Source organism: Sesamum indicum, linkage group LG5 (genome assembly GCF_026168435.1).
Source record: "Sesamum indicum cultivar Baizhima isolate 11 linkage group LG5, ASM2616843v1, whole genome shotgun sequence".
Taxonomy (NCBI): domain Eukaryota; kingdom Viridiplantae; phylum Streptophyta; class Magnoliopsida; order Lamiales; family Pedaliaceae; genus Sesamum; species Sesamum indicum.
This window is the reverse complement of record NC_142661.1, coordinates 2,869,704-2,893,785: the sequence shown is the minus strand read 5'-3', so window position 1 is coordinate 2,893,785 and position 24,082 is coordinate 2,869,704. Positions and strand designations below refer to the sequence as shown.

General features: G+C 34.9%; 1 protein-coding gene and 2 pseudogenes across 3 annotated transcripts; 2 read left to right on the top strand and 1 right to left on the bottom strand.

Annotated features, from left to right (window-relative positions):
- The first annotated feature begins 257 nt into the window (after positions 1-257).
- LOC148788009 (protein ROOT PRIMORDIUM DEFECTIVE 1-like) lies at positions 258-1,748 on the top strand (annotated as a pseudogene).
- A 1,408-nt stretch (positions 1,749-3,156) lies between these two features.
- Positions 3,157-7,087, bottom strand: LOC148788008 (protein ROOT PRIMORDIUM DEFECTIVE 1-like; annotated as a pseudogene). Its single transcript, XR_016065562.1, has 2 exons — positions 6,798-7,087; positions 3,157-4,859 (listed from the first exon to the last, which is right to left on the bottom strand). The product of XR_016065562.1 is annotated as a protein ROOT PRIMORDIUM DEFECTIVE 1-like (transcript).
- A 9,403-nt stretch (positions 7,088-16,490) lies between these two features.
- On the top strand, positions 16,491-23,093 carry LOC110011526 (protein ROOT PRIMORDIUM DEFECTIVE 1-like). Of its 2 annotated transcripts, XM_088880585.1 has the most exons (5): positions 16,491-16,782; positions 18,721-20,127; positions 20,210-20,539; positions 20,838-21,808; positions 22,581-23,093. In XM_088880585.1, exon 2 carries the CDS (start codon positions 18,729-18,731, stop codon positions 19,929-19,931), a length of 1,203 nt encoding a protein of 400 aa, XP_088736711.1. In that variant the 5' UTR covers positions 16,491-16,782; positions 18,721-18,728; the 3' UTR covers positions 19,932-20,127; positions 20,210-20,539; positions 20,838-21,808; positions 22,581-23,093. The 2 variants fall into 2 exon arrangements, with proteins under 2 accessions (XP_088736711.1, XP_088736710.1); XM_088880584.1 differs by having other exon boundaries at positions 20,838-23,093.
- The last annotated feature ends 989 nt before the right edge of the window (positions 23,094-24,082 follow it).

Here is a 24,082-nt window from a genome sequence, read left to right as displayed (position 1 = left end):
TTATAAAGTTTCATTTGATTAACTATTATTTGTATAAAAATTAATTTCTCTGTTAAAACTATTTCATTAAAAATTTAAATGCACATGTTTCTTATTATCTATACTAATTATAAAAAGAAAGCATCTTTCGTGTCTAGAATGGAAGTTCTTTTAGGTATTTTATAAAATTTAGCCTTCGCTTTTGCATAATTTGTTTCTATATTTCTTTCTACAAAGTGAAATCTATAATTTGTGGAGGGCAAAAATAGAAATTCAATATAATAGTGGTAGTTCTCACATTATCTAATTATTTACGTGTCGAGAATAATTTGGTATCATGATTTATTAATAGGTTAATATTTGACTTCTAAGAGAGTATTATAATATATTTATATATAATCATAATACATAAAATTTTATTTATTTATGAAGGCATAGGATTATTTTTGTCCATAAAGAAACAACACTGAAATTTGAACCCCTGCAGGCTGTGCTATGGCGGCCCACATCTTTAAGAAAATCCGCCCGGCCGGCGCCACCGCCGTCCTCCGCCGCACTAAAACCACCTCAGCCCAATATGTGGACTCAAGATTCCGGGACCCTACATTCGAAAAGTTGATGGAGAAATACAAAAATCTGCTAAAAGTCATATCCATACAAGACCTCATCCTCGCCTCAAACTCCACTCCACCTTCCGTCTCCCTCGACTTTCTCCACCGCGTCTCCCAGAGGCTCCACCTGAACCGCGGCCCCGCCGCCTTCCTCCGCAAGTATCCCCACATATTCAATCACCCCGTCAAGCTCCAACCCTTCTGCACCCTCACCCTTGCCGCCCTCAAAATCGTCCGCCAAGAATCCATGCTATAGATAACTCGCTGCCACTTGTAGTAACCCGATTGGTCAAGCTTCTATCGATGTTCGTCTCCAAGAAGTTGCCGCTTCGAGCCATTTTCAAGGTCTGGAGAGAATTGGGACTGCCAGATAACTTCGAGGACTATGTTATTTCAAGCAATTCTGACATTTTCTTGCTTCAAGATGGAAATGAACCCAATACTCATTTTTTGGTGCTCAATGATGGTGAAGCATTTAAGGATTGTTTGATTCATGCGGTTGAGAATTGGAGGATCGTGGAGTGTTGTAAGGAGGATTGCAGTGTGGATAGGACCGACCTCAGGTATAGCTTTAAGCAGGGGTTTCCACCGGGGATGCGATTAAAGAAGAATTTCAAGGCGAAAGTTAAGTAATGGCAGAGATTGCCATATGTTGGACCGTATGAGGAGCTGGGGCTGGAGGAAATGAGGAGGACTAAGAGTAGGATGATGAGAATGGAGTAAAGGGCAGTGGGGATTGTCTATGAGTTTTTTAGCTTGACTGTGGAGAAGATGGTGGAGGTGGAGAAGATGGTGGAGGTGGAGAAGATTAGTCATTTTAGGAAGTGGTTTGGAATTGATTTGAATGTGAGGGATTTGTTCTTGGACCATCCAGGGATGTTTTATCTGTCAACCAAAGGAAAGAAGCACGCAGTGTTTTTTAGGGAGGCATATGAGAGAGGATGCTTGATCGAGTCAAATCCGATTTATGAGGCTCGGAGGAAGCTTCTTGATCTTGTTCTTCTGGGCTGTCGTGGGTTGGAAAGAGGTGATGATAACTCCAATAGTGTGGATCAGAGTGAAGAAAATGAAGTGGAAGAGATGTACAAAGATTGAGGTGTGTTGTCGGGTTAAGCTCTTCCTCACTGTGGCGTTGCAAAGTTGGGAGGTAGAATTAAGTTGAGGTTCGCAGATCATATCTAGAAAGTACATTAAGCACAATGCAACATGTATTGGAATGAATGCTTCTGGTGTTGTTTGCTAGTTATGAATCATCCGTAGCTTAAACATTCAAGTGGAGAGTTCACACAAGGTAACTATGTCTCTACTTCATCACGTCACCTCCATATTGTTGGAATATATGACATTGTTATATGCTTGTTTGCTTGCTTAGATGATTGATGTTGTCGTTAAAAATTGCACAGAGGGAATAGAATATGATGACAAGAGATTAAGACTTGAAAATTGACAAATTAAGTTATTCGAAACTCAAACTAAAAGATTTTGTCTTCATTCGTAAGTGCTTGAGTGGCTTGATGATGTAGTCAAATATTCGTGTTTTCTTTGTACACAAGAGGACATATTCATGTTTTCCTTGATGTGAATAAATTTGCATTTTGATACACTTATATTTCTTCCTCTGGACCTAATCTTTTAGGCAAATGGATATACATTGAAGTGATGAGTAAAGGACTTAATTTCTTTAATTACGCAAAGTAGTAACAGAGTTATAGTAGATTAAGTTGTTCAATGTGATAAGCTTTTCTCAAGACTGTTTCTTTACTTCAATGCTCTTTCTTCTCATGATTTATAATTTGCTAAAATTGAGTGGTTCATATAGCTTGAGTTGCATATCAAGGGATAATGTGATAAGCTTTTTTGTTGCGGCAGGCGAACGGCAGCAAGCACGCCCAAGCATGCCCCGGTAGGCACGAAGATTGGGGACGAAGCACGAGTTGGGAACTGAGGAGCACAAACCTAGGGACCGGAGCGGCTTGCCTGTGCGGGTCGTCGTCGGCTGCCCCCCGACGCCTCCACTTTCGCAGGCGACGGGCTACTAGCAATCCCAGCATGCAAGGCTCCCGCTCGGGAGCTGGGGTATGCTTATGCAAGGCTCCCGCTCGGGAGCTGGGGTATGCTTTTGGGTCCGCTTGCTAGTAGCCCGTCGCCTGCGAACATGGAGGCGTCGGGGGGCGGCCAAGGGCTTCCCGCACAGGCAAGCCGCTCCGATCCCTAGGTTTGTGCTCCTCAGTTCCCAACTCGTGCCTTGTCCCCAATCTTCGTGCCTACCGGGGCATGCTTGGGCGTGCTTGCTGCCGTTCGCCTGCCGCAACAAAAAAGCTTATCACATTATCCCTTTATATGCAACTCAAGCTATGTGAACCACTCAATTTTAGCAAATTATAAACCATGAGAAGAAAGAGCATTGAAGTAAAGAAACAGTCTTGAGAAAAGCTTATCACATTGAACAACTTAATCTACTATAACTCTGTTACTACTTTGCGTAATTAAAGAAATTAAGTCCTTTACTCATCACTTCAATGTATATCCATTTGCCTAAAAGATTAGGTCCAGAGGAAGAAATATAAGTGTATCAAAATGCAAATTTATTCACATCAAGGAAAACATGAATATGTCCTCTTGTGTACAAAGAAAACACGAATATTTGACATCATCAAGCCACTCAAGCACTTACAAAATGAAAACAAAATCTTTTACTTTGAGTTTCGAATAACTTAATTTGTCAATTTTCAAGTCTCCATCTCTTGTCATCATATTCTATTCCCTCTGTGCAATTTCTAGCGACAACATCAATAATCTAAGCAAACAAACAAACATATAACAATGTCATATATTCCAACAATATGGAGGTGACGTGATGAAGTAGAGACATAGTTACCTTGTGTGAACTCTCCACTTGAATGTTTAAGCTACGGATGATTCATAACCAGCAAACAACACCAGAAGCATTCATTCCAATACATGTTGCATTGTACATAATGTACTTTCTAGATATGATCTGCGAACCTCAACTTAATTCTACCTCCCAACTTTGCAACGCCACAGTGAGGAAGAGCTTAACCCGACAACACACCTCAATCTTTGTACATCTCTTCCACTTCATTTTCTTCACTCTGATCCACACTATTGGAGTTATCATCACCTCTTCCCAACCCACGACAGCCCAGAAGAACAAGATCAAGAAGCTTCCTCCGAGCCTCATAAATCGGATTTGACTCGATCAAGCATCCTCTCTCATATGCCTCCCTCAAAAACACTGTGTGCTTCTTTCCTTTGGTTGACAGATAAAACATCCCTGGATGGTCCAAGAACAAATCCCTCACATTCAAATCAATTCCAAACCACTTCCTAAAATGACTAATCTTCTCCACCTCCACCATCTTCTCCACAGTCAAGCTCAAAAACTCATGGACAATCCCCTTTGCCCTTTTCTCCATTCTCATCATCCTACTCTTAGTCCTCCTCATTTCCTCCAGCTCCACCTCCTCATACGGTCCAACATATGGCAATCTCTGCCATTCCTTAACTTTCGCCTTGAAATTCTTCTTTAATCGCATCCCCGGTGGAAACCCCTGCTTAAAGCTATATCTGAGGTCGGTCCTATCCACACTGCAATCCTTCTTACAACACTCCATGATCCTCCAATTCTCAACAGCAGGAATCAAACAATCCTTAAATGCTTCACCATCATTGAGCACCAAAAATGGAGTATTGGGTTCATATCCAAGCAAGAAAATGTCAGAATTGCTTGAAATAACATAGTCCTCGAAGTTATCTGGCAGTCCCAATTCTCTCCAGACCTTGAAAATGGCTCGAAGCGGCAACTTCCTGGAGACGGACATCGATAGAAGCTTGACCAATCGGGTTACTACAAGTGGCAGCGAGTTATCTATAGCATGGATTCTTGGCGGACGATTTTGAGGGCGGCAAGGGTGAGGGTGCAGAAGGGTTGGAGCTTGACGGGGTGATTGAATATGTGGGGATACTTGCGGAGGAAGGCGGCGGGGCCGCGGTTCAGGTGGAGCCTCTGGGAGACGCGGTGGAGAAAGTCGAGGGAGACGGAAGGTGGAGTGGAGTTTGAGGCGAGGATGAGGTCTTGTATGGATATGACTTTTAGCAGATTTTTGTATTTCTCCATCAACTTTTCGAATGTAGGGTCCCGAAATCTTGAGTCCACATATTGGGCTGAGGTGGTTTTAGTGCGGCGGAGGACGGCGGTGGCGCCGGCCGGGCGGATTTTCTTGAAGATGTGGGCCGCCATAGCACAGCCTGCAGGGGTTCAAATTTCAGTGTTGTTTCTTTATGGACAAAAATAACCCTATGCCTTCATAAATAAATAAAATTTTATGTATTATGATTATATATAAATATATTATAATACTCTCTTAGAAGTCAAATATTAACCTATTAATAAATCATGATAACAAATTATTCTCGACACGTAAATAATTAGATAATGTGAGAACTACCACTATTATATTGAATTTCTATTTTTGCCCTCCACAAATTACAGATTTCACTTTGTAGAAAGAAATATAGAAACAAATTATGCAAAAGCGAAGGCTAAATTTTATAAAATACCTAAAAGAACTTCCATTCTAGACACGAAAGATGCTTTCTTTTTATAATTAGTATAGATAATAAGAAACATGTGCATTTAAATTTTTAATGAAATAGTTTTAACAGAGAAATTAATTTTTATACAAATAATAGTTAATCAAATGAAACTTTATAATTAAAGTAAATAAATTAGAAATGGGACCTTCAAGAAAAGTCTTTTAATTACTAAAATCAATAGTGTTACTATTAATAAAAACTCAATGTTTGGTGTGTTTTGTAGTGCTTTGGCAAAACTAACATGTTCTTTCTTCCTTCTCATTCAATACTAAAAACGAGTTAAGTCATATAAAAGGTGGGACGAAATACATAAATAAATCTAGACTAAAAACATATATCCATAAAATAAAAGACTTTAACCCTTTTTAACGAAACCAACAAAATACATGCATGGAATTCTAGTGCATGGACCTTCAACAAAATACATGCATGGAATTTTTATACAAATAATAGTTAATCAAAGTTTTATCAAAACACACATATTGATCTTCAATTGCCTTTAGAAAGTCTTTTACTTTAGTGCATTTTGGATTAAACCTCAACTACCTTTGTTGATATGCTTCTTTATGAGCATCAAACTTAAACCGTTAGACCACTCCCACTGCTCATAAGAAGCTGTCTCAGTAGGCGTAATTTTGAAGATCAAGATTTTTTTTCTACTGATATAAGAAATAGGAATAAATGATCTCAGATTAGGCCTAATTATAACATTTAAATAGTTTACTAAAATCATTCTCCCACTAAATGTAATAAAATCATTCACTGTGTTCGTGTTGTGACAGTGAAAATATAAAATTAAGTATTACTTCACTTTCAATTAAGATTAGGTATCATCACTCAATTTAATTAAAACTTAGACATTTGGACAACTATTTGTATACGTAGATATATTATCTCCTTCCTTTGTCTTTTCCAAAACCTTTTAAATTGCCTTCCAATTTTTAAACACATTCAAATATGGAAATCAACATTGTGACCACACCTACACTCAAATTTGTGTTGGTAAGACAATTGTGCCAACTGAAACTTGACCCCAATCTATTCTCATAATTCCAATTGATAGAGAATGAGAACCAGCCTGCTATGTTTAAGGGTCCAAGCCTAACAAATTACCATTACTTCTGGACTGTACAACCGCCTCACCACCATGTACACCTCTTGCTTCATACACACAGAATCACACACACACACTGCTCTCCCACAACCCATCACGCCTTCAACTGTTGTATTTTTGACTAACACAAAGCACACGCACTCCCACCCACTTATTTTCACTGTCACAACACGAAACATCAGCTCCACTTCACTCAAACCCCAATTTCTCATCATTAACCTCAAGAACAACAATTACACAACGACTAAAATTGCAGAAATTGCAGAAATTTCACACAGAGGGAGGGAAATTGCAGAAATTTCACACAACGACTAGAATTTTTCAGAAATTGCAGAAATTTTCCAGAAATTACAACATTACATACAACATTAGATACAAAATTTTTCAGAAATTTTGCTGAAAACAAGATGCTAAAAACACACCCAAACCCAAAAAAAAGAAGAATAAGTAAAATGCAACAAAGAAATAAGGATTACCTGGAGAATCCTCGCTCTTCGCCTTCCTCGTTGCCGATTTACCGTCCTTGTTGCCGTGAGTTTAGGGCTAGGGTTCTAAGAGATGGGTTTGTAGAAAAAATGAGAGGAGAAAGATGGAAGCCGTCCTCGTCCCCGTCCTCGTTGCCGACCTGCCTCCTTGTTGCCGTGAGTTTGGAGTTAGGGTTCTAAGACATGGGTTTGAGGAAGAAATGGAGATGGGTTTGGGGAAGAAATGAGAGAGGAGAAGGAATGGAAAAGAAAGACAAGTGAGAAAGAACAAGGAAGAAAAACGATAAGAGAGAGAAAGAGATGAGTTTTTAATTTTTAACTTTTTGTATAATTATTATTATTATTAATATATTATTATTATTATTATTATTAGTATTATTAGTATTTGTATTATTATTAGTATTTGTATTATTATTATTGTTACTGTTGTTATTATTATTATTATTATTATTATTATGAAATACTTTTTAAATATAAAAAATTAAATAATAAATGTACACTTACTAAATCTATACATAAAATAAATGAAAAAATTTTAATGGCAACCAAATAAATGAATTTTAGATTGTATCCTAAAATTTGTAAATCTTTTCTTTTGAATAAAGACAAATAATTTTACACTTATACATATTTTAATATAAATATTTTCTTATATGGTAAAATAAATTACAAAGAGACATGAGAGAATTGTGTTTCAAAAAATTAAATAAATTAAATGTTATAATGTAACAATGACCAATTGATAAAAAATAAAATTTTATATGATAAAATAAATATTAATGGATATAAAAGTAAATTTCTTGGAGGGCCTCAATATTTATATATTATTATATATATAGACCAGCAACGGCAACAGTTACATGCAGTCTCTGCGCGTATTACTCAACTGAACGCAACTTAAAATTACTCTCAATTTTCCGATTGTCCATATTTTATAATTAATTAGAAAATAAGACAACATATTAATGTTTGGATGTATACTAAAGCATATATATAATTCATTTTTATACACAAATTGCACCATTGTCTAACAATGGTATTACGTAAAACAAATAATATTCCAATTTATATCAAGTCAAATAGTAAATACTATAAAAAAGAAAATTAGTACCATTCAAAATAAAAAAAAAAATATTTATATCTTAAATAAAATCAAAATTTATAATGTTAATTTTATAATATAAGACGTAGGAATTATGAATAGGACTCAAGCGGCCATGACAGAGTAAGCATTTGTGCCCTTAAAATGTGGTTGAGGCTAAGAAAGAGGTCCCATAAACAAGTTCGAAGCCATAGATTTAAGTCCCATTAAATGTATGTGTGTTTATTCACTTTATGTATGTTACCATAATTTTTATTAGTCATCCTGATATATTGGTTGAATCAATATAATCTATTAATTATTATTCTTAGTCATATTAATATAATGACTGAATTAATATATCACCCCCCCCCCAAAAAAATCCCTTTTCTTTATGTAAAGTGATTTAATTTTCTTGAGTAAAAAATACAATTTAGTCCCACGTGATATTGCAAATATCCAAATTATCCCCTATAAAAAGATTAGCAATTTATCCCCTTGTATTTTTTAAAATGTAGCAATTTACCCCTTTATGTTTTTTCAAATTAAGTAATTTACCTCCCTAGATAGGGGGATAAATTAGTATTATTTTTTTATAAAGGGATAATTTTCTCATTTGTAATATCACAGAATAAATTGTATTAAACCCATTCAATTCGTTGACGTGTCGGACATATTTCTATCAATCTCAGTCAATTTTAGATGGGACAAAATAATAAAATAATTTAAGAGAATCAATGAAAATCTATTAAGCGTCGAAAATTCCGTATTAAGAAAATTATTAACTCATAATTTCAACATGTCTTTTATTTGCAAATAAAATACACATAAGACATATTAAGACAAAATAATTATTTATTTTTGGACTATTTTGATATTTTTGTTTTCAAGTAGTTGTAATCTTCTTACATTTCCTCTTTCTGTCTCCAAACTACAAGAAAATTTAATTTATTACCAACAATATAATTAATTATGATCAAATAAAATTAAATTAAAAAATTTAACTTCTTTTCATAATTGATCAATATTTATCATGATTTTTAGTTGTATATGATCAAAACATTAACTATGATTTTAACTATGAATAGTATTTGTTTCATTTGCAAAAATACGATTAATAGCCATCGTGCAGTCATAGGTAATTTTATTTGCCATGATTTTTTTTAATTATAATAATTAATTATAATGAAAATTCATATGATTTTTGGTGCCAATTTTAAATTTTATTTTTCGTACAAAATTTTAATACTAGGTGATAAAATGCTTAAAAAAGGAGAAAATTGTAATTTCGGTTCCAAAATATTAGGATAATTTACAAAATTAGTCACATACTTTTTAAAATACCCAACATTAGTCACACACTTTAAAAAATATTACAAAGTTAGTCCTATATTTTGTAATATTAGTTCCACATTTTGAGAAAATATATAAAAATTAGTTCCACACTTTAGAAAAATATTGCAAAGTTAGTTCCAATTATTAATTTTTCAACGTTTTTCCTAAAATATGGGACTAATTTTGCCATATTTTTTTAAAGTGTGGGACTAATATTGCAAACCACTTTATATTTTAGAACCAGAATTGCAATTTTCTCGCTAACAGAGTGTTGGAAAGTTGATCAGGGGGAAATCGCTCCAACAAAAACATTTCAAGGGGCAATAGTGCATTTTCTTACTTTGTAGGGGGCTGGAGTAATTATCAAAATATAATTTCTTGAGGGAGTTAAGTGCAATTCGCAGTATTATTTTATATACTTTAGCACCGCCCCCCGACGCCGCGCCACCGTCATCAGCATCATCACTTCCGAGAAACGTTCCAGTATATCTGCAATCTCCGGCGCCACCTCTCAAGTTCCGTCCCATTCTAATCCAACAATCCGACGGTGCAGAATCAAAACGAGTCCTCCGCACATGTGCATGCCTTTAGATTTACGTTTTCAGCCCAACATAAATCAGATTTTAAAATGCGATTTTCTTACGTGGATGGATTGAAATGCTTTTAAGTAGACTTATTTATTTCAATAAATAATCATTTTTAAATAATTAAAAATTTATCGATATTTTTTTTTCATGCATTTTTGGGGAAATAATGTCATATAATAAAATTAAAATTAATTACTATTTTATAAAATATAATTCAAAATCATAATTAAAAAATTATATAAATAAATTTAAATAATTGGAAACATTTCACTCCCTTCCCTGATATAATTACGTGTAAACTACTTGTGGTTAGAAAAATTATATATAGTACCCACGAGGTTTGCTTTCATCTAATTAATATGTCACTCGTTAGTCAAAATTTATTGAATTTGTCAATATTAATAAAAAAATTGAAAGACAATTGATTTTCACCTTGATTGATTTATTACTAACTTATTGCAGGTCAAATAATTTATTTTTACTAAACTACCCTTAACGTGTGAAGGGTATAAGGGTAATTTGATCATAAAAATATCTATTTGATTTGCAATAAATTAGTAACAAATCAATTAAGGATAAGTATGAATTTTTATCAAGTATTATTGTTAATTTTAACTAATTCGGTGAACTTTGGCTAATTGGGGAACTAATTTTAACAATTTTCTCATTTTTTTAGCATTTTATCACCTAGTATTAAAATTTTGTACGAAAAATAAATTTAAAATTGGCACCAAAAATCATATGAATTTTCACTATAATTAATTATTATAATTAAAAAAAATTATGGCAAATAAAATTACCTATGACTGCACGATGGCTATTAATCGTATTTTTGCAAATAAAACAAATACTATTCATAGTTAAAATCATAGTTAATGTTTTGACCATATACAGCTAAAAATCATAATAAATATGATCGAAAAAAAGTTAAAATTTTTAATTTAATTTTATTTGATCATAATTAATTATATTGTTGGTAATAAATTAAATTTTCTTGTAGTGTGGAGACAGAAAGAGGAAATGTAAGAAGATTACAACTACTTAAAAACAAAAAATATCAAAATAGTCCTAAAATAAATAATTATTTGTCTTAATATGTCTTATGTGTATTTTATTTGCAAATAAAAGACATGTTGAAATTATGAGTTAATGATTTTCTTAATACGGAATTTTCGAGGCTTAATAGATTTTCATTGATTCTCTTAAATTTCCACAAAGGGATAAATTGCTAAAATCCTTTTTATAAAGGATAATTTGGACATTTGCAATATCACATGGGACTAAATTGTATTTTTTCTCCACGAAAATTAAGTCATTTTACATAAAAAAAAAAGGGATTTTTTTTTGGGGGGGGGAGTAATATATTAATTCAGTCATTATATTAATATGACTAAGAATAATAATTAAAATAATAATTAATATTACTACCAATTGCCTTGTTAATTTCTCTGGAGAAAAAGTTCAAATACCATAAACCAACATAATTAAAATGTTTCTTTTGAGACTTAACTCCACACATACTTTTTTCGGTTAAGGAAGGAATAACAATTCTTATTGTAGGAAATATTGAAATTAATAGAAGAAATAATTTGTTCTTGTTGTCTTATGCTACTATTTAATTTAAATTTCATTCTGGTCAACTTATAAGTTTTTCGAAACATCTTATAAGACGTTGTAAAGCCTTCGATAATTTCTCTATAAAACGAACTTGTAAGATCAATAAATAAGATGTCAGAAGCTTTTAAGCGTAAAAGTAAGGAATAAACGTGTTTGGCCCGTTATTAGCCTGCTCCAAGTGAATCGGTGTACGACCAAAAAATGGAGCCATGGAAATGTTAGAGAATATTTTTTCAATACTTAGAAAAACATATATATATTGCAATACTTGAGAATTGAATATTTTTATTTTTAACAAAGTAGGATAATTATATAAATAGTTGTTGAGATTTAATTATGTAATCTTCTGGGCTTTTGAAATTACAGACAAACATGTCTATTAATCTTGTGCAGTTCAAAGATTCCTCCTATCAAATTTTCCAAATCAAAATCTGTTCATGTCAGCCCAAAAAAAAGACAGAAGGTATATTTTTGTTAATTAATTTCTTTATTTTTTGCTTTTTTGAAAGATTATAATTTATTTTTAACCATTGTTATTAAGATTTAATAATGTAAATAATAATTTATTAACTCAGTGCATACGTATTTAGTTTTTAAAAAATATATGTTTCTATCTATAAATAGGATGATTTTTAATTTATAACTAATTTTTAATTAACTAATTATTTAAAAATAACTCAGTAATTAATGGACTATTTTATTTTATTTTAAACTAAAATAAATAGATAATATATATATATATATATATATTTTTTTTGTCTTCTTCCTCATTATTTCTCTCCCCAACTCACCTACCTATCATCCTTAAACATAAATGCAACGGTCCCTTGTTTGAGTTCTACAATTAAATTATTGTGAGTTCAATTTCTACAAACATAGCTATTTACTAAACATAAATATAATAAAATTTTTGGATTTTTTGTTTGAAAAATAATGAATACCGTTTGTTGTTTAAAAAAAATATAAAAATTCCTTAAATAAAAAATAATTGTACAATCTTTATACGGTGAGGTGGAAATTAATACTTTACTGTTATTGAATTTTTCTTTTCTCTTAAAAAAATATGAAAATAAGTAAAGTAAAAGTATATTACTTTACAAAAAGATATTTTAAAAATTTTAAATTATATAAAATTAAAATTCATAATTTAAAAATATATTTTAATTAATTTATTTAAAAATTAAATAAAAACTAATAAAGTTTAATTATTAGGATATTGGAACAGACCTCCATCATCCTTCCCTTTTGAGGCCCACTGCAGAAACCTACGGCAGAAGTTGTCGGGTGACTCTCCCTCTTACAGAACACAGTACATAGTACAGACATATCAAGGACAAAAATAAATATATGACGTGTTAATGCATACAATGAATGCCTCCATCTTGATGTGACACTTGAAAAATTATATCTAATACTCTTGAAATTTATTTTTATACAGCAAATAAGTTTATCTATTAGTCAAAATTTATTAAATTTGTTAATATTAACAAAAAAGACATGAATTAAAATTAGTATTTACCTTCGATTTACTTATTGCAGGTCAAGCAAATTTTTTTATAACTAAATTATCCTTAAAACTGTGAAGGTATACTTCACGTGCATTAATGCGTGAAGATGTATAATGGTAATAATTTGATCATAAAAAGATTTATTTAACTTGCAATAAGTCAATCGGCGATAAATACGAATTTTTATCCGATTTCTTTCGTTAATATCATCGAATTTGATGAATTTTAACTAATTGAGAAATTTATCTGATAGACAGAAGCAAACCTCGTGGATATTAAATATAATTTTTCAGACCACATGGGGTCTACGTAAAACTACATCAAACCTAATGAGAGGAGAGTGTAATTACCCCTTAGAAATAATAATTTCAAATTTCGAATTACAAGTTAATTAGGAATAATTGCACTCTCTTTCCTCCAAGTTTGATGTTATTAAAATCTACATCTTTTGAGGTTTGAAAAATTAAATTTAGTATTTTTTTAAGTTTGCTTTCATTTAACAAATAAGTCTCTTATTAACCAAAGTTCACCGAATTAGTTAAAATTAACAATAATATTTGATAAAAATTCATACTTACCCTTAATTGATTTGTTACTGATTTATTGCAAATCAAATAGATATTTTTATGATCAAATTACCCTTATACCCTTCATACGTTAATGCATGTAGAAGTATATTTTCACCTTTATAAGGGTAGTTTAGTAAAAATAAATTATTTGACCTGCAATAAGTTAGTAATAAATCAATCAAGGTGAAAATCAATTGTCTTTCAATTTTTTTATTAATATTGATAAATTCAATAAATTTTAACTAACGAGTGACATAATAGTTAAATGAAAGCAAATCTCGTGAGTACTATATGTAATTTTTCTAACCACAAGTAGTTTACATGTAATTATATTAGGGAAGGGAGTGAAAATTTTCCAATTATTTAAATTTATTTATATAATTTTTTAATTATGATTTTGAATTATATTTTATAAAAGAGTAATTAATTTTAATTTTATTATATGACATTATTTCCCCAAAAATGCATGAAAAAAAATATCGATAAATTTTTAATTATTTAAAAATGATTATTTATTGAAATAAATAAGTCTACTTAAAAGCATTTCAATCCATCCACGTAAGAAAATCGCATTTTAAAATCTGATTTATGTTGGGCTGAAAACGTATATCTAAAGGCATGCACATGTGCGGAGGACTCGTTTTGATTCTGCACCGTCGGATTGTTGGATTAGATTGGGACGGAACTTGAGAGGTGGCGCCGGAGATTGCAGATATACTGGAACGTTTCTCGGAAGTGATGATGCTGATGACGGTGGCGCGGCGTCGGGGGGCGGTGCTAAAGTATATAAAATAATACTGCGAATTGCATTTAACACCCTCAAGAAATTATATTTTGATAATTAGTCCAGCCCCACAAAGTAAGAAAATGCACTATTGCCCCTTGAAATGTTTTTGTTGGAGCGATTTCCCCCTGATCAACTTTCCAACACTCTGTTAGCGAGAAAATTGCAATTCTGGTTCTAAAATATAAAGTGGTTTGCAATATTAGTCCCACACTTTAAAAAAATATGGCAAGTAGTCCCATATTTTAGGAAAAACGTTGAAAAATTAATGATTGAAACTAACTTTGGAACATTTTTCTAAAGTGTGGAACTAATTTTTTTATATTTTCTCAAAGTGTGGAACTAATATTATAAAATATAGGACTAACTTTGTAATATTTTTTAAAGTGTGTGACTAATGTTGGGTATTTTAAAAAGTATGTGACTAATTTTGTAAATTATCCTATATTTTGGAACCGAAATTACAATTTTCTCATTTTTTTAGCATTTTATCACCTAGTATTAAAATTTTGTACGAAAAATAAAATTTAAAATTGGCACCAAAAATCATATGAATTTTCACTATAATTAATTATTATAATTAAAAAAAATTATGGCAAATAAAATTACCTATGACTGCACGATGGCTATTAATCGTATTTTTGCAAATAAAACAAATACTATTCATAGTTAAAATCATAGTTAATATTTTGACCATATACAGCTAAAAATCATAATAAATATGATTGAAAAAAAGTTAAAATTTTTAATTTAATTTTATTTTATCATAATTAATTATATTGTTGGTAATAAATTAAATTTTCTTGTAGTGTGGAGACAGAAAGAGGAAATGTAAGAAGATTACAACTACTTGAAAACAAAAAATATCAAAATAGTCCTAAAATAAATAATTATTTTGTCTTAATATGTCTTATGTGTATTTTATTTGCAAATAAAAGACATGTTGAAATTATGAGTTAATGATTTTCTTAATACGGAATTTTCGACGCTTAATAGATTTTCATTGATTCTCTTAAATTATTTTATTATTTTGTCCCATCTAAAATTGACTGAGATTGATAGAAATATGTCCGACACGTCAACGAATTGAATGGGTTTAATACAATTTATTCTGTGATATTACAAATGAGAAAATAATCCCTTTATAAAAAAATAATACTAATTTATCCCCCTATCTAGGGAGGTAAATTACTTAATTTGAAAAAACATAAAGGGGTAAATTGCTTCATTTTAAAAAATACAAGGTGATAAATTGCTAATCTTTTTATAGGGGATAATTTGGATATTTGCAATATCACATGGGGTTAAATTGTATTTTTTACTCAAGAAAATTAAATCACTTTACATAAAGAAAAGGGATTTTTTTTTTTGGGGGGGGGAGTAATATCTCTCACAAGCTTCCGGATCAATTTAAAATCCAATCGAACTCCTGCAATCCATGAGACATAAACAGCTATTTGTATCAGATTTTCTTCTTCTCCATTCAAAACATAAAAATTAAACGAAATCAGACGTAGCCACAGACAGATTAGAGATGGAAAAAACGTGCAAGAAGCCGAGCTCCAACTCACTCTAGATAATGACAAATGCATGCAATGCAATAAATGTATTTGCTCGTCCGAACAAGATGCTTGTGTGCGTGTGTGTGTGTTTATGACACATAGAGAGAGAGAGAGAGAGAGAGAGAGAGATTCATACGAGCTTTCAGTGGCTGAAATTGGTGGAAGGCTAAAGGAACAGGGGAAGCTGTTTGATTGATCTCTCCAAGGTATACGAATCAGACCTATCGCTGTTATTTGCTCCTTCATCCTTCTATTTTACGTAAATTATACTTTTGCCCCATTATTGTTATATATAGATATATACTACTATATTATATTATAAACTAGTTAGTACCATGTGTCCAGATATGGGATAACTGTATTTTTTAAATATACTTAAATAAATTATAAACACTTTTTCAATATAAAAAAAGTAATAAATAAATTAAAATTAAATTAATCAATAAGTATAAAAACTACAAAAATATATTTATAATATTTTACTAACTATTTACCTAAAAAAGTGAGTGAATCTTTTGGACAGAAACAAACAAATAATTATACAAATACAAATACTAATAATAATAATAATATATTAATAATAATAATAATTATACAAAAAGTCAAAAATCAAAAACTCATCTCTTTCTCTCTCTTCTTATCGTTTTTCTTCCTTGTTGTTCCTCACTTGTCTTTCTTTTCCATTCCTTCTCCTCTCTCATTTCTTCCCCAAACCCATCTCCATTTCTTCCTCAAACCCATGTCTTAGAACCCTAACTCCAAACTCACGGCAACAAGGAGGCAGGTCGGCAACGAGGACGGGGACGAGGACGGCTTCCATCTTTCTCCTCTCATTTTTTCTACAAACCCATCTCTTAGAACCCTAGCCCTAAACTCACGGCAACAAGGACGGTAAATCGGCAACGAGGAAGGCGAAGAGCGAGGATTCTCCAGGTAATCCTTATTTCTTTGTTGCATTTTACTTATTCTTCTTTTTTTTGGGTTTGGGTGTGTTTTTAGCATCTTGTTTTCAGCAAAATTTCTGAAAAATTTTGTATCTAATGTTGTATGTAATGTTGTAATTTCTGGAAAATTTCTGCAATTTCTGAAAAATTCTAGTCGTTGTGTGAAATTTCTGCAATTTCCCTCCCTCTGTGTGAAATTTCTGCAATTTCTGCAATTTTAGTCGTTGTGTAATTGTTGTTCTTGAGGTTAATGATGAGAAATTGGGGTTTGAGTGAAGTGGAGCTGATGTTTCGTGTTGTGACAGTGAAAATAAGTGGGTGGGAGTGCGTGTGCTTTGTGTTAGTCAAAAATACAACAGTTGAAGGCGTGATGGGTTGTGGGAGAGCAGTGTGTGTGTGTGATTCTGTGTGTATGAAGCAAGAGGTGTACATGGTGGTGAGGCGGTTGTACAGTCCAGAAGTAATGGTAATTTGTTAGGCTTGGACCCTTAAACATAGCAGGCTGGTTCTCATTCTCTATCAATTGGAATTATGAGAATAGATTGGGGTCAAGTTTCAGTTGGCACAATTGTCTTACCAACACAAATTTGAGTGTAGGTGTGGTCACAATGTTGATTTCCATATTTGAATGTGTTTAAAAATTGGAAGGCAATTTAAAAGGTTTTGGAAAAGACAAAGGAAGGAGATAATATATCTACGTATACAAATAGTTGTCCAAATGTCTAAGTTTTAATTAAATTGAGTGATGATACCTAATCTTAATTGAAAGTGAAGTAATACTTAATTTTATATTTTCACTGTCACAACACGAACACAGTGAATGATTTTATTACATTTAGTGGGAGAATGATTTTAGTAAACTATTTAAATGTTATAATTAGGCCTAATCTGAGATCATTTATTCCTATTTCTTATATCAGTAGAAAAAAAATCTTGATCTTCAAAATTACGCCTACTGAGACAGCTTCTTATGAGCAGTGGGAGTGGTCTAACGGTTTAAGTTTGATGCTCATAAAGAAGCATATCAACAAAGGTAGTTGAGGTTTAATCCAAAATGCACTAAAGTAAAAGACTTTCTAAAGGCAATTGAAGATCAATATGTGTGTTTTGATAAAACTTTGATTAACTATTATTTGTATAAAAATTCCATGCATGTATTTTGTTGAAGGTCCATGCACTAGAATTCCATGCATGTATTTTGTTGGTTTCGTTAAAAAGGGTTAAAGTCTTTTATTTTATGGATATATGTTTTTAGTCTAGATTTATTTATGTATTTCGTCCCACCTTTTATATGACTTAACTCGTTTTTAGTATTGAATGAGAAGGAAGAAAGAACATGTTAGTTTTGCCAAAGCACTACAAAACACACCAAACATTGAGTTTTTATTAATAGTAACACTATTGATTTTAGTAATTAAAAGACTTTTCTTGAAGGTCCCATTTCTAATTTATTTACTTTAATTATAAAGTTTCATTTGATTAACTATTATTTGTATAAAAATTAATTTCTCTGTTAAAACTATTTCATTAAAAATTTAAATGCACATGTTTCTTATTATCTATACTAATTATAAAAAGAAAGCATCTTTCGTGTCTAGAATGGAAGTTCTTTTAGGTATTTTATAAAATTTAGCCTTCGCTTTTGCATAATTTGTTTCTATATTTCTTTCTACAAAGTGAAATCTGTAATTTGTGGAGGGCAAAAATAGAAATTCAATATAATAGTGGTAGTTCTCACATTATCTAATTATTTACGTGTCGAGAATAATTTGTTATCATGATTTATTAATAGGTTAATATTTGACTTCTAAGAGAGTATTATAATATATTTATATATAATCATAATACATAAAATTTTATTTATTTATGAAGGCATAGGGTTATTTTTGTCCATAAAGAAACAACACTGAAATTTGAACCCCTGCAGGCTGTGCTATGGCGGCCCACATCTTCAAGAAAATCCGCCCGGCCGGCGCCACCGCCGTCCTCCGCCGCACTAAAACCACCTCAGCCCAATATGTGGACTCAAGATTTCGGGACCCTACATTCGAAAAGTTGATGGAGAAATACAAAAATCTGCTAAAAGTCATATCCATACAAGACCTCATCCTCGCCTCAAACTCCACTCCACCTTCCGTCTCCCTCGACTTTCTCCACCGCGTCTCCCAGAGGCTCCACCTGAACCGCGGCCCCGCCGCCTTCCTCCGCAAGTATCCCCACATATTCCACATTTTCAATCACCCCGTCAAGCTCCAACCCTTCTGCACCCTCACCCCGGCCGCCCTCAAAATCGTCCGCCAAGAATCCATGGCTATAGATAACTCGCTGCCACTTGTAGTAACCCGATTGGTCAAGCTTCTATCGATGTCCGTCTCCAGGAAGTTGCCGCTTCGAGCCATTTTCAAGGTCTGGAGAGAATTGGGACTGCCAGATAACTTCGAGGACTATGTTATTTCAAGCAATTCTGACATTTTCTTGCTTCAAGATGGAAATGAACCCAATACTCATTTTTTGGTGCTCAATGATGGTGAAGCATTTAAGGATTGTTTGATTCCTGCTGTTGAGAATTGGAGGATCGTGGAGTGTTGTAAGGAGGATTGCAGTGTGGATAGGACCGACCTCAGGTATAGCTTTAAGCAGGGGTTTCCACCGGGGATGCGAGTAAAGAAGAATTTCAAGGCGAAAGTTAAGGAATGGCAGAGATTGCCATATGTTGGACCGTATGAGGAGCTGTGGCTGGAGGAAATGAGGAGGACTAAGAGTAGGATGATGAGAATGGAGAAAAGGGCAGTGGGGATTGTCCATGAGTTTTTGAGCTTGACTGTGGAGAAGATGGTGGAGGTGGAGAAGATTAGTCATTTTAGGAAGTGGTTTGGAATTGATTTGAATGTGAGGGATTTGTTCTTGGACCATCCAGGGATGTTTTATCTGTCAACCAAAGGAAAGAAGCACACAGTGTTTTTGAGGGAGGCATATGAGAGAGGATGCTTGATCGAGTCAAATCCGATTTATGAGGCTCGGAGGAAGCTTCTTGATCTTGTTCTTCTGGGCTGTCGTGGGTTGGGAAGAGGTGATGATAACTCCAATAGTGTGGATCAGAGTGAAGAAAATGAAGTGGAAGAGATGTACAAAGATTGAGGTGTGTTGTCGGGTTAAGCTCTTCCTCACTGTGGCGTTGCAAAGTTGGGAGGTAGAATTAAGTTGAGGTTCGTTGATCTTAGCTGGAAAGTACATTATGCACAATGCAACATGTATTGGAATGAATGCTTCTGGTGTTGTTTGCTGGTTATGAATCATCCGTAGCTTAAACATTCAAGTGGAGAGTTCACACAAGGTAACTATGTCTCTACTTCGTCACGTCACCTCCATATTGTTGGGATATATGACATTGATTATATGCTTGTTTGCTTGCTTAGATGATTGATGTTGTCGGTATACTATAAGAACAATACTACTATCAGGGGGGTGGAAACCCAAATAAGGAAGAAACGGATTAACCTCCAACAGGCATCTAAACTCTTCAAAAGCTTGAAATGTTTTGGAGTGGTTGCTCGACAACTAAGGGATTGGGATGACACCGATGAATCAGAAGGGGAAGACGATGATGGCAATCCGGTTAGCCCACAACCATTGAAGATTCAGGACCCTATTTGCTCGCAGAACAGTAATCCAACCGACACAGAGGAAAGAGAGCAGTTCCTAGTTCCCGCTCCTACCCCGCCAGACAAAAACAGACGTCGCTACAGGCAATTCTGATACTGTTCTTTTAAACCTTTTGTTGTTTATTAATGTAAAGGAGTAGTATTCCTCCCTTTATGCTTTCCTGTTTTATTTGTAATGTTAACTATTGCTCTTTTTATGAAGATGGGATGGGGACCCCGATAAGCCTCCCCCACCTTCGGGTGTTTTGATAAAAAAAAATAAAAAATAAAAAATAAAACCCTAAACCCTAAACCCTAAACCCTAAAGGTCACTGGACACTACAGCACATGCTATTTCATATCAACCTATTCCTAAAGCACATGGATTACTCATATCTATCAGGAAGGAAATATGGCGGCAGACCACTTGGCCAACCTTGCTTGTACAACCAAATCAGCTGAAGTTTACCGGGGGGATGAACTACATGGACACATTACTGGTATCATTAAATGCGACGGCTTGGGAATCCCATATATTCGAGCAAAATGAGAAAGAGTCTGCCGTATCAATGTCTGCAGCTGCTGCTGTTATTACTGTTGCTGATGCCGTCTCTTTGGTGTAGCATGAACAACAGGACAGAATTTTCAGGGAGTATCCTTGTCTATTGTGAATTCAAATATTTTTTAACAGTTGCTTGTCTCAGTTCCTTGCTACAGCAGCAGACGGTGCACGAAGGAGTCCCACAGCCTCTCTGCTGCTGCTGCTGCTGTCCTTCTCTGCTGCAGCGCTTCCGTCGCTGCTGCTTTTTGCTCCAGACAATCACCTCCTGCTGCTGCAAGTTCCGTACTGAAGCAGCACTCTGTTTGCTGCTCTGCTGCAAGGCTTCGTTGGCTGCAGAGTAGCAGCTGTTTCTTTGCTGCTATTGCTGCTGTTATGCTGCTACTGCTGCTGTGCTTCGCTGCTGCTGTTATGCTGCTACTGCTTTGCTGCTGTGCTTCGCCGCTGTTGCATCACTGCGCTGCTACTGCTGCTGTCTTTTGCTGCTGTTGCTGTGCTGTTCATCCACACTGCAGCTGTTCTTTGGCTCTGTGGCAGCAGCTGTTGGTGTGGCTGCAGCAAGCAATTTCAAGGGGCAATTATGCGAGGATTATTGATCTCACTTCAGGGAGTTTTCTTAACCTCTCCTATCATCTTGCTAGGCTATCAATTAACTCTGCTTTTCTGTTGCAGAACCATGGCACTGTGACAGCAGCTGCTTTTTGCTGCAACGACCTTGCTTTTACTGCTGCCATGCCACTTGTTGTTGTGGCTGCAGCAAGCAACTTCAGGGGGCATTTATGCAAAGATGATTCATCTCACTTCAGGAATTCATGGTAATAACTCTGTTGCTGCAGATACTGCTTTTGATTTTTGGAACCAATATGCACATCCCCAGCCCTTGATCAACCTTGATGTACTCACCTCTCGTACACTCAAGTGTTTCTTTGGCCTCTTCTCATTCCTTGAACAACTGAAAGGTTTGCTCTTGTGCAATCTGTCATCCAAAAAGCTGGGGTCTTGGAACGTTTGCCTCCTTCCCTCACATCTCTTCACTTCATCTTTCAACTTACACAACCTTGAACTAACTCTCCTAATTATCAACGAGCACGCCTTGCTTCACTTGCACAATCACTTGAGCACTAACCATTTTTTGTCTTATTGTGACCACCACTCAAAGTACATAATTTTCCTCCACACCCCCTTTTGTTTCTTGGCAACAAACTGTCTCATTGAAGTTTCTCGGCTCTTCATAGTCCTTGGTGCAAAATTCATTTTGTGTTGGTTTCAATTAGTTGAAGTGTTTCAACCCCGTTTCAACTTCTCAAAATTAGCACGTCTTTCCTTTGATGCTTTTGGTTTTTCAATTGTTGGTCTTGTGTACTTGTGTTCTTATCTTTTAGAGCGTCTTTTCCCCTCACTTATTTGGGAGATTGAATAGGGATTTTTCCTTGTAGGCTTGATTTTGTATGCATTTCTTTTCCTCATTTTTCAATTCTCTAAAATTTGGGCTGATTTTATTTTGTTTCATTTTTTGGATTGTGTCTATTTTTCATTCATAGACTTGGGCTTGTTTTGTTTTGTTGAATTGGGTTGAACACTCTTCAGTTTTTTGGACTCAACTCCCTTGGACCGTCCAAGCTGGAAACCCATTCCTTTGGGTGCACCTAACTCCAGACTGTTTCTTTTGGGCCTAAAATTCTCGCTGGGCCGAAACTCTCAACTGGACCGTCCAACTCTTTGGTCTGCACCACCTGATTGTATACTTGCTGGACTATGCATTGCAAGTGGGCTGCGCTCAGACTGGGCTGCACGCATTCTGGACTGAGGAGGCAGACTGGCCTCACTGGGCTGCACTGCTACTGGTCTGTGAGACTGGGCTGAACCAAGGACTGCTGCATTGGGCTCTTTCTGGACCACCTCGCGGGCTACCTCTGCTGGACATTAAACCCGGGCCTCCGATCCAATTGGGCAATTTGACATTGAAATTTCATTTTGCAGCTGCCAAGATTTTTGGGCTTCTTTTTGTATAGCCCAAACACTATTTTTTGGGGTTCTTTCTTGATATTTTTTGTGGGTTTGAATTTTATGTACAAAACGTTAAGTACATTTTAATTGTTATCTAGAAGGGATGGGGATCCCGACAATTCCCCTATTTCTTAAAAACAAAAAAAAAACCCTAAACCCTAAACCCTAAACCTTGGCCATTTTTTCTCCACATCTCACTACAATTGTGTGAGATTTTCACACACTTGCACTTCCACCTCTCACCACCACCAAACCACCACTCTTTCAGCCTCACCACCACCACCGATAGACAGCCCATCTCCAGCTCTGTCGCGGCGGCGGCGCCGTGCCATCACTGGTCGCCGGTCGGAAAATCTCGCCGGCGCGTTCGAGGTCACGGCCACCACCGTCAGGCTCGCCTCGTCGAGTACTGTCCAACCATGGTGCGTGTGGCCTGAACGGAGCACGGACGCGCCCTCACCGGCCGATCGAAAATTGCAGATTCGCCCTCAAAGTCGCCGGAATCTTCTCTCTAAGATTCTGGCGCCGTCTCGTCGAATTACCGGCCGTGCTATATACCAAAAGAATCGCCTTGATGAGTAGAGTATTTCCCCCCAAACAATTTGAAGTTTCGTGCACTTGGGACGATGGGCTAACTCCTCCACCGCTGAACGCTTCCACCGTCGTTTCGTCGCCGGTGAGCCGACCCACGGTCACGGACCAGTACCGTCGTCTTCCTCTCTTCATGGCGAATCGTTTGGGACCAATCTCGTCCAATTTCATTGCCTGTACGAAAAGATCTTTTTCTTCTCCTACTCGCGCCGTCGCCGCCACTCGTCGTGCTGTTCCGCCGCCGTCCGGCCACCGTTCGCAAGCGGACCACCACCACTTGACTCGCGCTGGGATGACGAAGCCGACCATCCGTTCAGATCATGGTTCCGTTCAGTCGCCGGAATCTCCAACTCCGGCGGTAGGTGGCGGTCAAATGGGTTTGACCGAGTTGACTCCAAAAAGAACGTTCACTGAAGTCATTGCACCCTCAAAAGTGCCACAAACAGCTTCGTAGAAATTTTTCTTTGCAAATTCGCCACCGCCCTCCATCG